At 38.3% G+C, this 15,966-nt stretch overlaps 1 protein-coding gene across 10 annotated transcripts; it reads right to left on the reverse strand.

Annotated features, from left to right (window-relative positions):
* Positions 1-28: 28 nt before the first annotated feature.
* On the reverse strand, positions 29-13,179 carry LOC133141756 (aspartate and serine-rich protein-like). 10 transcript variants are annotated; one of them, XM_061262451.1, is made up of 11 exons: positions 13,020-13,179; positions 12,183-12,242; positions 11,856-11,891; positions 8,873-8,905; positions 8,290-8,316; positions 7,656-7,694; positions 7,067-7,105; positions 6,484-6,516; positions 5,851-5,889; positions 4,484-4,501; positions 29-165 (listed from the first exon to the last, which is right to left on the reverse strand). In XM_061262451.1, exons 1-11 carry the CDS (start codon positions 13,069-13,071, stop codon positions 140-142), a joined length of 402 nt encoding a protein of 133 aa, XP_061118435.1. In that variant the 5' UTR covers positions 13,072-13,179; the 3' UTR covers positions 29-139. The 10 variants fall into 10 exon arrangements, with proteins under 10 accessions (XP_061118435.1, XP_061118436.1, XP_061118434.1 ...); XM_061262452.1 differs by having other exon boundaries at positions 5,851-5,883; positions 8,290-8,322; XM_061262450.1 differs by having other exon boundaries at positions 5,851-5,886; positions 8,290-8,322.
* Between the last annotated feature and the right edge of the window lie 2,787 nt (positions 13,180-15,966).

Raw genomic sequence — 15,966 nt, forward strand, 5'->3', positions numbered from 1 at the left:
GACTGAAATGAAGCAATGGGGCAGCGAGTCAGACTGGAATGCGTTTATTGGCTGTGACGGGTGGAGGTCCACTTCTTCCTGTGGAAAGGTACACGGCAGGGCGGGGCCTCGGCCCTCGCTCTTCTCCCCTTCATGGCTGTCACTGGACTGTCGGAGACGGAGTCCCTGTTAACATCACAAGCCCGTTCAGTATTTGCTTTAGGCATGGTGCCTATTTCTTGAGGTTCAGTCATAGGAAATGTAGACATGACTTGAAAATAAATACTGACAAGCCACAGGGAAAATTACTTCATGTCTTGTGTACGAATGTCTGCCAATAGTCTTGTGAACCATTATTACACATTTCCAAATATAATTCCTCTGCAGAGTGAGCATGATTAAGATGGTACACGAATTTTGCAAGATAAAGGTATCAACCAAATTACACTAGTGGCCTTATTGATTATTATTATTTTCTTAGTTATGGTTCCTGAGGTCTGTCGAAAAGGTAAGAAATCTCTGGAAGCGATTTGGTTCGTGCTCCGCTGCCATTGGAAGTATAAATGGGAATAAACTGCCCTGGTGTGTGAAATGGCCTACTTCCAGTTTCCAAATCTAATTGCGTACATTGAGTGAGTATGATCTCACTGCACACTGAAGGATTCTCACACCCAAGCGAATGTTGCAGGTTTAAAATGTAATTATGTACCCGAGTGAATATCCTTTCACTGCACACACATTAGTACAGCTAAATCCCAAAAATATCCCTTAATGGCTTGCTCTTAATGATGATTATAATATACACTGAATGATGGATCTTGGGGTAAATGCACATACCCTAGCAATTGTAGGAAGCTAACCGCAATTTAACAAATGTCATTTAATTTTGTATTTTAGCTGTCCAACAATTCAGGCGGCCATGTTAAATCACTCCATAGACAAGAATGTAAATGGGGAAGTGTAAGTTTAGAATGACAATTGGGCAGCTGCTGCAGGCATTATCGACACTAGTAATGAACTAGATCTTAATATAAGTGAACTATAAATAAAGTTTAAAAAAAAAAAAAAAAACATAAGATTATGGATACTGAACAGTTATTGGCAAACTGCCCATATTAGGCTACTTTAAAATGTACCAATCAAACAACTAAACCCCTTCCTATACGTTTTGTTTTTGAGAGGACTAGCACATAGGCCAAATTCTATCTGTTTTTAATGTATCACACCAACAGCCAGAGGTTAAATGCTGATAGCAAAGTCAGTCATGGGTCTGCGCAGGCATTGAAGAGACACTTTTGCAACATCAAGATGGCATGAATGAACATGGCCTAGCCTGAGACTCCCAAGATAAGAAGACAGAACAGGACAGACGGTCATAAACAAAGAACAAACAAAGTCAGCCTGGGTCAATGACATTTATCAAAATTCTTTTAACTCTTTCGATGGCAGTAAAATGTTATGAATGTAATAATATAATATGAAGAGAAATGTATATATTGGGGAAACTATCAGCAGGCCTTATGTCAGGAGTATTAATGGTCTCGAAAGGGTAATAGTATTTCAAATAATCATATGACCCAGGTCTGCAAACAATTGTCTGGAGGAAAAACCCCAAAAGAGTTGTTCCAGAACAGTTATTAAGATCCATTCATGGTGACTGTTATTTTAGGAATCTGCAACATTTGTGAGATATTAATTCACAGCTTCTGATACACATTGTCAGTAGTCATGAGAGATGAGGCACATGTATTCATATTGTGTATATTGTGCAGTGTACAAGGTCCTGATAATGGAATGATAATGGAATGGAAGTCCTCACAGAGGACTGATTTTTCTAAGGAACTATGTGTGTGTGTGTGTGTCGATAGGCAGCCCAAGATGACACAATACCTCAACTGGCTCAACAGGTAGGTTATGACACAACATCTCACAGGTCTAGGTCAAAGGTTAAGTCCAGAGCTAGAGTAAAAATACTCTACAACCATTTCAACACGCTGCCACCATTTGTCTTTTGTACTCAGTCCTGATCTATTGGTTAGAATTGCAAAGGACTGACAATACCTGAAAATCTGAACAATTATGATGACATTGACATTTATAAGGGTGTCCTATAGCGTAGTGGTTAAGTTAAATGACTGAGACACGCAAGGTCGGGGGTTCGAATCCCAGTGTCGCCACAATAAGATCCGCACAGCCGTTGGGCCCTTGAGCAAGGCCCTTAACCCAGCATTGCTCCAGGGGAGGATTGTCTCCTGCTTGGTCTAATCAACTGTACGTTGCAGCATCTGCCAAATGCCAATAATGTAATGTAATGTAATAAGGGTGGCTTGCATAAGTACAGGTGGTAAATATTCTAACTTCTGATCGACCTAATTAGACAACATCAGCCCTCTCATAGACCTGGTCCAAATAATTATTTGGTTCTACTTTTTGCCAGCTAAAGTTTCATTTCCATTTCTCAAGGACCTGAAGTAGCATTTCATCATTTTTCCAGTATCTTTTTACCAGAGTATTTAATCTAAATATTGTATTTCAGATCAATATTTGTCCTAGATCTGGTCCCTCTGACTTGGCTCTAACCTTTTTTTTTTTTTGCTGGGTCTAATTTCAATATTTCACCACATACTTTATTTATTTACCAACAAATTGTAAGACCATTTTGTTAAAGTGCATTTTGGTCCTCACCATGCCCTCCTGCCTTTTCATTTCTGTGGCTTTTAGTCCGGTTTTGTCTCTGGCAACCGCAGACTGCAAAACTAGCCGCCTGTTTGTCGAATCGTCAGAAAATGGGCAGACAGCAAGTGTCAACAGCTGTGCTCGGCCCAAAATTACCACACATTCCAAGACACTGGTGGATGTCTTGGCAGCGTGTGAGGGCCATAAATTTAACAACCAATTCACAGAGACGTGTTATTTTAAGTGGGAGATTGCATAATCAAAGGACATTTTTACTGTTAGCAAATTTAAAAAAACCCATTGACCCTATATCTTCACTAGGCTATATTTTTTATGTTGATATATGTTTGTTCATTTTTTTTACCCCTCCGTTTGCAATTGATTACATCCCATTTTAAAAGTGGAATTATGGAACTTCTTAGATTGCCTGTTGATTTTTTTTTTTTTTGTCTGTTGAAGTTGAAGATATATTACATAAATTAAATCTTCTCAAGGCAAATATACCATTTTGTGACAAGACAAGCATATCTGAAGCTAAATATGTGAATAAGTGAAAAGTTTTCCAGTGAAAAAAACTAAATCATAAATTGGCAAAACTGCCTGTGAAACTCATGCAACATTTGAAATTTGGATACACCAGACACAAAATATGTTGTGAATGTTCACAAATATGGAGTTTCAGCCAATTAGATATTCAGGTTTGTTGCTTGAGTCAATAGCAGCATTAACATTACATTGATAAAGCATACAGCAGTATTAGGGCCAGTATTTCAAACTTTTACAAATAACATTACAAATAACCTGATTCTTACTACAGCTAGCTAACACTGAGTTAAAGTTCTGCACAGAGGCCAAAAATGATTAATTCTATATGGAAAATAGGAACTATACAACCAAATCAAACAGGAAGTATACAGTCCTATGAAAACGTTTGGGCACCCCTGACAATTTCCATTATTTTCATTTATAAATCATTGGGTGTTTGGATCCGCAACTTCATTTTGATCTATCAAATCACTGACTGTAATATTTCAGTCATGAAATGAGGTTTATTGGATTAACAGAAAATGTGCAAAATTAGACAGGTGCATAAATTGTCATTTTGTTGATTTGAATACCAGTAACTACTTAACACTGATTAATTGGAACACAACATTGGTTTGATGAGCTCATTAAGCTTTGAACTTCATAGACAGGTGCATCCAATCATGAGAAAAGGTATTTAAGGTGACCAATTGTAAGTTGTTCTTCTCTTTGACTCTCCTCTGAAGAGTGGCAACATAGGGGCCTCAAAACAACTCTCAAATGACCTGAAAACAAAGATTGTTCAGCATTATGGTTTAGGGGAAGGCTACAAAAATGCATCAATAGTTTTGTTTTGATGCATATTGCACATTTTCTGTTAATCCAATAAACCTCATTTCACTACTGAAATATTACTGTGTCCATCAGTTATTTGATAGATCAAAATGAAGTTGCGGATCCAAACACCCAATGATTTATAAATGAAAATAATGGAAATTGTCAGGGGTGCCCAAACTTTATAAACTGTATAGATCAGATGAAGAAGAAGTGTAGCATACCATTGATATTTTCTCAATAGGTTAAATGCTGCCACTTCTAACGGTAATTTGCAGTTGTGATGAGCCGCAGCCCTAGTGTTGAAAACTGAATTTGGTCCTTGAAAGTGAACGTTGTAAGTTTTGGATGGGGCTTTGTGTGATTTGGACTGGAGAATGATAACAGTGTGCAGACCTTGTTCAATGTCCAAAGGAAATGTAACAGTGAATGACTGACAGAAACATACTACCAGATCCATGTCGCTCACCTTGTGTTCCCATCATGCCTGCAACAAAAGGTGAGAAGCTCAGATGCCAGGAGTGAACAGGCCATTTGGCAAAGAAAAACATGCACTGCCTTTAGTCTGGTGAAGGCAATGCAGTCCACAGCCATGAATCTGCCGACTTTTCAGGGTGTACCAATATCTTCCATTAACCATGTCAGCTCCGTGAAGCTGGGTCTAAGACACACTATGTCAGAATCCAGTCCTAGCTAGACTTAGCCAGTCAATGGCACATTAATGACTCATTCTGAGGCACACCGAAACCCAGCCAACGCTGTGCAGCAATCCATGAGTTTGACACCCTTAAGGTGAAGGCAAAACCAATGATTCAAACGTAAACTATGTGATGCAACAGATGTAAAATACGTCTGTGAGAGAGAGGCAGGAATACACCCTGCACAGGTCCACTAAACTCTTCCCTTTCCACGAAAGGTGCAGTCCATGACTAGGTATCCCCACTTTTAGCTGTGAGCACCTCAGTAATTTCACCCATCAGTAAATAATTTTTTAAAATGCAGCTTCTTTTTTAATTAATAATTTATTTTGTACAACATCAAAAGATTGTGGATCTGAAGTCATGTAATATGAAAATTGGACATTAAATCTATTCTATATGACGTGCAAACCTATTTCTGACATAATATGGTCTTCAGAGGGTCTTCAGCAGACAATAAAAGAGTCTAATTAAGAACAGACAATATCCCTTTACATATCAGGGCTGGAATTCTAGCATGGTGGCTAGGACAAGACCCAGTATACATGGAGTATATCAACCCCAGGCTAATGGCAGTGGAGGTATCACTCAAAACAGAGAAATTTAAACTCTAACTGTCCCTCAACCAGGGAATTGCATCATCGTCCCAAGAGAAGGTCAAAGGAACACATTTTATAAGAACCTGTGCTCCTAAGTGTGAGGGTGATCCTTTGTATCCTTGAGAAAGGTACATATCAGACACTATGTTTAAAAATAACAAACTTTGTGTGTGACTCTAGATAAGGCCACCTGTTCAACAATAACACAAATCTAACTCTAAAAATAACTCACAAGTACTGTAAACTGTAAAGTGCAAATAAATAAGGTCAGTTGAAGGTCTTCATCACGGCACTGTGAGAAAGGTGACTTAGAAGTCCATTCTTGCATGCATGGAACAGTATCGATGATAATTTACCCTCGAAAAGCCACATTTTTTCCTTCCACAGAACACTTTCTGAATGTAGACTCATTACACACCACTCTCAAAGCAAGTGATGCTTCAACAGTAGGCCTGAATGTCCTTTCAGGGTTTTAATGAAGCAATATGCATTTTAATTACAAGAATAATAATAATAGGAAATATTATGTGACTACTCACCATCCCCATCTTCAACATTCTTAGCTTCAGAGTCTGCTTCTAGGGAAAACACAAGAGTAAGAATCCATTATCATGCATTTCCAGACTTTACTGAAATACTGTTCACCCTCTCTGATTGACATTTGTGAAATCCGTTTATACTGTAGGTAACCTCATCTGCGTGCTGAGGGACTCCCTGAAGGACCATCAGTATTCCTGTTGCTACATTTGCTGAACCCAAACAGACTTGGGTCAAATTCAAATGCTTTTCTGTGCTCAATAGATCTTGCCTGGTGCAATTGAGCCAACCAAGAGGACCAGAAGGCGGGATTGCACTTTTTGAGAGTATTTCATAGGTTCCAATACACCTGACAACATCAGTAAAGCTTAGAAAAGGATTTGAGTCCAAAACAATTATGCATTTGACCCATGTCTGCCAGAGAAGGAGTTAATTGCCAAAAGGTTAAGCATCCTGCATTCCTAAATGTTTTCCTTCCACAGAACACTTTCTGAATGTAAATATTCATTACATACCACTCTCAAAGCAAGTGATGCTTCAACAGTAGGCCTGAATGTCCTTTCAGGGTTTTAATGAAGCAATATGCATTTTAATTACAAGAATTTTGTAATAGAAAATATTATGTGACTACTCACCATCCCCATCTTCAACAGAGTCAGAGTCTGATTCTAGAAAAAACACAAGAGTAAGAATCCATTCTCATGCATTTCCAGACTTTACTGAAATATTGTTCACCCTCTCTGATTGACATTTGTGAAATCCGTTTATACTGTAGGTAACCTCATCTGTGTGCGGAGGGACTCCCTGAAGGACAGTCAGTATTCCTGTTGCTGCATTTGCATGATCATCTCATGGTTTCATTATCTGTAATGTGCAATGACTCAGTAACAGTAGAAAGAAAGTACAGGGTATAGCTAAACAGAAATATGAAATCAGTGCGGTACTAATCGTTGAAAGTTTGGGCATCTGGTCACGGAAAAGAAACCATTTGTTGAAAATGAATGAGTTCAAATACAGAAAACTGCGACGAACCAAACCTGCATTGCAAGTTTAAAAAAAGGGATTATAAGCGCATGTTTTCAACAACCTTGACCAATAGAGACACGGGTTCTCAAGCTTGATCCTGCAGGACCCCTGTTCATGCTGGTTTGGTGCTATCTCACACATACAGTGTACTGATGTAGAAAAGGAAATAGGAAATATTATGTGACTACTCACCATGCCCGTCTTCAACAGATTTAGAGTCAGAGTCTGATTCTAGAGAAAACACAAGAGTAAGAATCCATTCTCATGCATTTCCAGACTTCACTGAAATACTGTTCACCCTCCCTGATTGACATTTGTGAAATCCGTTTATACTGTAGGTAACCTCATCTGTGTGCGGAGGGACTCCCTGAAGGACAGTCAGTATTCCTGTTGCTGCATTTGCATGATCATCTCATGGTTTCATTATCTGTAATGTGCAATGACTCAGTAACAGTAGAAAGAAAGTACAGGGTATAGCTAAACAGAAATATGAAATCAGTGCGGTACTAATCGCTGAAAGTTTGGGCATCTGGTCACGGAAAAGAAACCATTTGTTGAAAATGAATGAGTTCAAATACAGAAAACTGCGACGAGCCAAACCTGCATTGTAAGTTTAAAAAAAGGGATTATAAGCGCATGTTTTCAACAACCTTGACCAATAGAGACACGGGTTCTCAAGCTTGATCCTGCAGGACCCCTGTTCATGCTGGTTTGGTGCTATCTCACACATACAGTGTACTGATGTAGAAAAGGAAATAGGAAATATTATGTGACTACTCACCATGCCCGTCTTCAACAGATTTAGAGTCAGAGTCTGATTCTAGAGAAAACACAAGAGTAAGAATCCATTCTCGTGCATTTCCAGACTTTACTGAAATACTGTTCACCCTCCCTGATTGACATTTGTGAAATCCGTTTATACTGTAGGTAACCTCATCTGCGAGCTGAGGGACTCCCTGAAGGACCGTCAGTATTCCTGTTGCTACATTTGCTGAACCCAAACAGACTTGGGTCAAATTCAAATGCTTTTCTGTGCTCAATAGATCTTGCCTGGAGCAATTCAGCCAACCAAGAGGACCAGAAGGTGGGGATTGCACTTTTTGAGAGTATTTCATAGGTTCCAATACACCTGACAAGCTCAGTAAAGCTTAGAAAAGTTTTTGAGTCCAAAACAATTATGCATTTGACGCAGGTCTGCCCAAGAAGGAGTTAATTGCCAAAAGGTTAAGCACCCTGCATTCCTAAATGTTTTCCTTCCACAGAACACTTTCTGAATGTAAAGATTCATTACACACCGCTCTCAAAACAAGTGATGCTTCAACAGTAGGCCTGAATGTCCTTTCAGGGTTTTAATGAAGCAATATGCATTTTAATTACAAGAATTTTGTAATAGAAAATATTATGTGACTACTCACCATCCCCATCTTCAACAGAGTCAGAGTCTGATTTTTGAGAAAACACAAGAGTAAGAATCCATTCTCATGCATTTCCAGATTTTACTGAAATACTGTTCACCCTCCCTGATTGACATTTGTGAAATCCGTTTATACTGTAGGTAACCTCATCTGTGTGCGGAGGGACTCCCTGAAGGACAGTCAGTATTCCTGTTGCTACATTAGCATGATCATCTCATGGTTTCATTATCTGTAATGTGCAATGACTCAGTAACAGTAGAAAGAAAGTACAGGGTATAGCTAAACAGAAATATGAAATCAGTGCAGTACTAATCGTTGAAAGTTTGGGCATCTGGTCACGGAAAAGAAACCATTTGTTGAAAATGAATGAGTTCAAATACAGAAAACTGCGACGAGCCAAACCTGCATTGTAAGTTTAAAAAAAGGGATTATAAGCGCATGTTTTCAACAACCTTGACCAATAGAGACACGGGTTCTCAAGCTTGATCCTGCAGGACCCCTGTTCATGCTGGTTTGGTGCTATCTCACACATACAGCGTACTGACGTAGAAAAGGAAATAGGAAATATTATGTGACTACTCACCATGCCCGTCTTCAACAGATTTAGAGTCAGAGTCTGATTCAAGAGAAAACACAAGAGTAAGAATCCATTCTCATGCATTTCCAGACTTTACTGAAATACTGTTCACCCTCCCTGATTGACATTAGTGAAATCCGTTTATACTGTATGTAACCTCATCTGTGTGCGGAGGGACTCCCTGAAGGACACCTGGCAAGCCCTCACAGAAAATATACTTATAAGTATAAATATTTTTGACAGAAATTAAATATTTGACACAGTTGTGAAATATTTTTTAAGGATATCCAAAAGTTTCTATATATCTGTATTCACAAAAACTGCATAATTGCAAATATACTACATTGTGAAGAGTTACATTTTTTTCGATAATATATCTTAACTTAACTAAAATAGTCCAGTTATGTATTTAATCAAGAGGAGAAATTTAAATGTAAAAAGCTTGTTCAGTTTTACTCTGTGATGTAAGAAAAACACCCAAAGCACATCCTGTTCCCCTCCATATTCCTCAATAACAGCCCCTCCTTGCTCTATACTGTCATGAAGTAGGCATGCTCATCAAGAGCAGCTTAACAGGCACTGGTTACTTCATCCCCAACCACCTCTGCCAAAAACAAATTAAACCAATAAATATAGAATGTATCATGAATGTATGTTGATCAGTTCAGGTTATCAGCATTGCATTCTGTGATGATGACAGTACTGAGAAATATTTCTAGAATTAATAAAAACATCCTTAATAAGTTAGCCCTTAGCGTGCCTGAAGGAAAAACAGCCGCTTAAAAAATGTGACGCATGAAGTATTTTCTGGAACACCCTTATCCTGCCAGCTGAACTGGCCTGGGCAGATATGCTTCTGTCTGTCTGTCTGTCTGCCTGCACATTGTGGAAAAAGCACATAGCACTACATGGCCTCCATTTACCATTTCTATTAGCGTTTATATTTCAATCCCTTTGACCAATCATAGGATATACATGTATTACAGTATGTATAGATTGTTTTATACACGTATACATTTAAATACATACGTATATGTATTTATGTGTGTGTGTTTGTATTCTACAGTTTTTGTGATGCAAAACAACATTCTTCTCAGGATTGGTAGCACCTTGAAAAGTTTGTTTCTTCATGAATGCTTTAAATCCAGCATTGTGTTTTTGTACTGCTGACTGCTGAGCTGATGTCAAAATGTTGTCTTTTCAGCGTCACTTTCCTTTTACCAGGGGAGTTTGAACGTGTTCAGGTTTTATGTGTGCCAGCCTGCTGTCTGTCACATAAAGATAAGCTTTGCATCTTCATTTCGGCTGAAAGCCTTGTGAGGCTGCACCTCAGCTTAATGCTCCTGCTTTTAGTTTTCCTTTAGGAATGCGAGACTGCAATTCCTTTCAGAAATCTCCAGTGTTGATAAGTTTGCCACAGTTCATATGACAGCATTCACTGGTTTGAAACAAAATAAATGGCTGAAAGATCGCACATGTAAGTATTAGCAGAAAAATCTATAGAAAATACAAGTTTTATGCTTCCCAGTATTTGCCCACACCTCCAGTTTCTGACCTACAGGGCATGCCTGGGCGCATTAACACACATTCTCATATGACCAATGACCTTGATATGATATATTTCTTACTGTATTAGACGTCATTGGACCACAGTTACAGACATTCAGTCACAGTGGTTGGTGTTAATACGTAAATGAAAGTCTAGTCCAGCGAATGTATCAGTTGCAGCTGTGAAACTGGTATCCTTTCTATCAGTGTGCATCGTGGGTAATTGGCCCTGGCCCACATGTCACTGCCTGACTGAGGTCACTCAGTCGCTTGCTGTCATGTGTCACCCACTGGCTGCCCAACACAAATAGCTGTTACTGGCTGGACAGTATGCAAATATAAAAAAGACAGAATAGGCGATTGATTAATTAATTTTTTTTTATATTCCTAGTCATGCTTTAGTAATGAGTCGTATTAACCAAATGTCAACAAGTGTGTATGTGTGTGTACGTGCACACATGCATGTGCGTGTGAGTGTGTGTTCTGAAAAGCAGTTTTTTTACATATTTAGTGACATATTTATTAAAGGAAACCATTAAAACTGTTACAGGAGGTCGTTTTAAACAAATTCATGCTGTTCATTATGTTCAAGTCACAGATGCTAGAGCTAATGATACGTGTTCAATTCACTGATTCAGCTTGTAAATTAAAATAATCTATTTCTTGTGCTCTTAATTATTTAATGAGCAAATAAGCTGTCATTTTTAGCCAGAATCTGTGATATAAACATCAGCTGATAAAAGTTCTTGTCTTGCAGTATTTTATTGTGGTCTAATTCATGAGTGAATGGGTCATGGTGCATATGGCTAATTCGCTGACTGAGCCAAGGTAACAGGTGGCAGCAAAATCCTGCATACACACCGGCACTCCAGGACTGGAGTAGCCCATCCCTGCCTCAGATTTAAATTATGTCCTTGATGATGTGAATAATGTCCTGCTCAACTGGCAAAAACATGCTAATGTTAAAGGGAAAAAGAGCCTTTGCAGTGATGCACTATATTTTAATTTTAAATGCATTCAGCCTTCTGGGCAAAAAAAAAAAAAAGGTGCTTAGATCTAAACAATTTATAACTGCTTTCAGTAAAGATCCAATATTTTTAGTTAAGAGTACAAATATTAACACATTTCAGCTGATTCCCTTTATGATTAAAATGGTGTTATACTGATATGTCGAACTACACTGAGAGAGGCACTGCCAATAAAGATGTATGTGTGTGTGTATGCATGCATGCGTGTGTGAGTGTGAGTGTGTGTGTGTGTGTGTAGGGGTGCGGGGAGGTGAGTAGGCTGAATTAGGCAGAAGCAGTTGTCACACAACATATGTTTTCTGTTAGTGTTTTGCCAATTTGTTTCTATTAGCTTTTTTGCAGACACATTTTGCCAAAGCCACTTAACACTGCATGCAAACAACAGATGAGATATAGAAACTCAGACCAGCTACCTCTTTTCTGCAGTTCACTGACGCTCTCAGCTGAAACTGTAAATTTGTTTCCAAATTTAGTGCAGGTTTTCAATAGGGACCTCATTCAGCCCTTTTTAAAAAAATGATGACTATACCAGAACTGATGATAAACCACCTTTGGAAGTCTATTCTGAAACTACGATAATATCCTTCATGGGCTGTAAAATATTTTCTAATGCTAATATGAAGATCAGACAAGAGCATCAGAATAGATAATCCTCATACAGTAAAGTACATTGAATAGATAACATTTTACCATGATTGATGGATTCTTTTTATAATACTTTTGTTAATAATAATAGTTACCTCCATCACTATCATCTCTGCTCACATCTTCAGACACAGCTGACACAGATGCTGCAATCGCTAGGGGAAAGCACACAATATAAAATTATTGTATAAACAACATTTGAAATGATTAAACTTTAGATTACAATTTGGAGTTCGGGTCAACTTCATTTCAATTCAGTCAATTCAAAATGAACTGAAATTCAGTTTAATAAGAGAAAATAGAACAAAGTGGGCTTTTTTCTATTAATGAACAACATGTTAAACCATTTTTTTAATTGAAACTTCACTGAATTCAGCATTGTGTCATTTGAAGCACAAAATCATTTTTTATTTTTTTAAATCTATATATTATCATGCTTCCTAGAAGTTAAACATGTTTACAATATTTATTGATTTGCTCATATATCTAGAAGCACAGTGTAAGATTCAAATTTTACAGTTGAAATATCATGTAATCAATCAGTAAAATAGTCGGCATCACAGTCCATGACACACAGTGATTATCAATAGAATGCTTACCTGTTCTGTTTACCTGTCACCATGACAGACATTCACACATGTAACTCTGTTATTTTGTCGCTAAGTAACCCACTATTTACAAACTATTTGTTACAATGACCGAATCATTTTTTTTTTTACAGGGACTCTTTTAATAAAAGACAAATTGAAAAGGTATTTTTTCTTTAAAGAAACCATATAATGTGCTTCAGACTTTCATTTTAAGAATGCTGTATCATCTAAATTGTGAACCATTTCCCATAATTTCCTCAAGAGTCAAGAGTCAAGTTATGTATTTACAAGACAATTCAGCTGTTTTTTGTTTGTTTTTTTTACCAAAAAAAAGTCCCTTACCAACTTGAAGCCCGACAGCAGCTAAAAAAATGAAAAGAGTTTGAGTTTTCATCTTAACTCGTCACGGAGAGTGTCCAAGGTGCAAGGTGCTGGTCTAAAGGACATATTGGGCTGTTTTCTGCGGGCGGCTTCTTATACGGCTTTGCCCGTCACATGATTTGCATGAACAGATGCGGCACCATTGTGCCTTTCTACCTGACAGCAGCGCGGTCCTGTGTCCCTCCAGCGAGACAGTGGCGCCTTTATCCCGGCTGTGAATCGGAAGCATTGTTGTTTGGGTCGTCACCACCCATGGATCCTTTGTGTCAGATGTCCTGTTATTTGAAGTTGTGGGGTGGGGGGGGGGGGGGTGGGGAGGGGGGTAGGGGGAAGTCTGGAGGTCAGGGTCGGGGATGTCTGCACTCACTTTCAATTGTAAAAAGATTAATTTCCTTTCTGATGTTTTGTAAAAAAAAAGGATATTGTTTTAATGCTGATTTAATCATCTGCAACAATGTCTGGTGTTTTGGTGTGAAATCCGCTGGCCTTCACAGGACAGGCCCATGATTGTGTACAGAGACATGATGTCATTATATTGCCTTACAAACTTTTGTTTGTAGGAAAGATAGAATTTTTTTTTGCGGGCCCTTATTTGTAATTCAAATGGTGTATCATTTGAGTTACAAATGAGCTTGTTGTCTGAAATTTAGTAAGATTTCTCCATTTGGATTACTCTCAAATTGACTGGTTTTCTTTTCATTACAGATCTGCAAAGGTTAAATTATGAGGAAAAAGAACATTGTTTGGGTTGAGGGTATACTGTATTGTGCTTTTAAAACAGATTTATGTAAAGTTATTTGTGTTTTGCTTTTTACATTGAAAACGTTTTTGTTGAGATCAATGTATACATACCCAGCAGTTTACGGTGGTCAAGCAGAGAAGGCGTGAAAGAGGAAATAAAAACTGTATTATCTAAAAGCAGGAAGGTAGTAAATAAAAATAAATATCTGCACTCTGGCCCAGTATTTCAGCAGGTTCTGTGCACTTACTGGAGCTGATCTAGAGGGAAAATATGTGCTCATCAAAACAAAGACTGCTCACAGATTATAAAACTTCCCACTACTGAACAGCAAGAACTGAAATGTTTGGATGGCAGCTAAACTGAAACCAAAGAAGGAGCTTCTGAGAAAGTCAATGCTTCTGAGTTTTTGTATTATACCTGTTGCATAAGATCTTCCCCTTGGTAATAAGTATTTAATAACAATAGTATTGAATAACAGTATTTCAGATTTTTATTATTATCGTTGTTACAAAGAACGCAAACCACCCATCCTTTTCTCAGTGTATCTTTACACTTATTATCTTTCCTATTCAGAAAGGGAGAAATCAGAGAGGGCTACTGTTAGAGATGCGATCACAGTACAGTACAGAGTCAGCCACACCATGGCTGTATTTAAAATGTGGAAGGAAGTTCTTGTCATGATCAAGAGTATAAGTACCATTTGACCTCCTGAAGGTTGCCCATTTCATTGGAACTGCACTGTAGCAGGGATAGTTTTAACTGAGAGAGATAACCATGGTTCTGTGTCAGAAGGGCTTACAGGCATTTGATAGGCAAATATGTTATGGGCGGGGGTAGACTGGCCTTGCTTAAACCCAAAGGCTGACATTGGATACTAGAAATGTGGTTATCACCTTTGAGAATAAACGCTTTAGAAAGCACAGAACGGCGCCTCTCCATGGACAATATTTATGACAGACACGGTTATTTAGAGCTCTCCAACCTTTAGGGCTCGCCAACACAATCAAATATGGAATCATTCAGCTCTCAGCTTGTGTAACCCTGCCAGTAAGCAATGCCAGTCTTTCACCTGAAAGAAAGTGCTGTTGTGAGTGTGGACTGCAGGCTAGAAGCCATAAATCCCTGGCCAATGTTATTAAATTCATGCGGACTGCTTCATACTGTATCTGCTCACAATTCTGTGAGCGATTCGTTATGCGAGTCTTAAAACCTGGCCTGTCATTTTTCATTTCTGCTGTCACTCTTCCGATGCCATTTCCCCTTTGATTAAATTAGCTCCAGCTCCTTGGTAATTTACGACCAGTTCACACGTACATCGTAGATTGAATGACACTGCTGCTCTATTCAGCTCCGTGTCTGCTGTGCCTTCCATAGCAGGGCTACCTGAAAAGGTTATGAAGTAAAAATCTGGACTGTGGGCAGGGTAATTAACTTTCTGAATGAGACAACTTGTGTGGTGAGTTGTGTGCAGTGTGGTCTGCAGTAGTATCCACAATTGAAAGATATGTGTACATAAATTAATTTAGCATAAACTAATAAAAATAAAACAGCCAAGAAGATCCAATCACAGACCAGCAGATATTATACTTCCTGCCCAAATATGATGATGTCATAATTGCATACAGGTGATTATATTTGGAAGATGACATAGAGCTACCCTTCTGTGGACATGAAAGAAAAAACTGCATTATGTAAAAGCAGGAAGGTAGAAACTTAGTAAATAAAAATAAACACCTGCACTCTGCCCAGGTTCTGTGCACTTACTGGAGCTGATCTAGAGGGAAAATAACTGCCCAACAAAACAAAGACTGCACACAGATTATAAAACTTTCCACTACTGAACAGCAAGAACTGAAATGCTGAAAAAGAAGGAGCTTCTGAGAAAGCCAATGCTTCAGAGAGTTCTTGTATTACTCCTGTTGCTAAGATCTTCCCCTTGGTAACAAGTATTAATAACAATAGAATTGAATACCAGTATTTCAAATTCTTTAAATTCTCGTTGTTACAAAGAAAGCAAACCACCCGCCCCTTTCTCAGCGTATCCTTACACTTCATTCAGTCGGGGGAAAGATTCAGGTTTACTGAATTTCATTCTTGGGTTGAATGTGTTGCTCAGTCATGGTTGAAAGTAACCACAATTTTGTGATTAAATGATTATGGTAATTT

Source organism: Conger conger, chromosome 12 (genome assembly GCF_963514075.1).
Source record: "Conger conger chromosome 12, fConCon1.1, whole genome shotgun sequence".
Classification (NCBI taxonomy): Eukaryota; Metazoa; Chordata; class Actinopteri; order Anguilliformes; family Congridae; genus Conger; species Conger conger.

What these genes read in the sequence shown, in the direction of transcription:
- LOC133141756 (XM_061262449.1), bottom strand. Translation starts at nt 13,071, where the DNA reads ATGAAAACTCAAACTCTTTTCATTTTTTTAGCTGCTGTCGGGCTTCAA. An exon ending in ATCTGTTGAAGACGGGCATG is followed by an intron (nt 8,323 to 8,872) that starts GTGAGTAGTCAC and finishes TGTTTTCTCAAA; the next exon opens with AATCAGACTCTGACTCTGTT. An exon ending in ATCTGTTGAAGACGGGCATG is followed by an intron (nt 7,106 to 7,655) that starts GTGAGTAGTCAC and finishes TGTTTTCTCTAG; the next exon opens with AATCAGACTCTGACTCTAAA.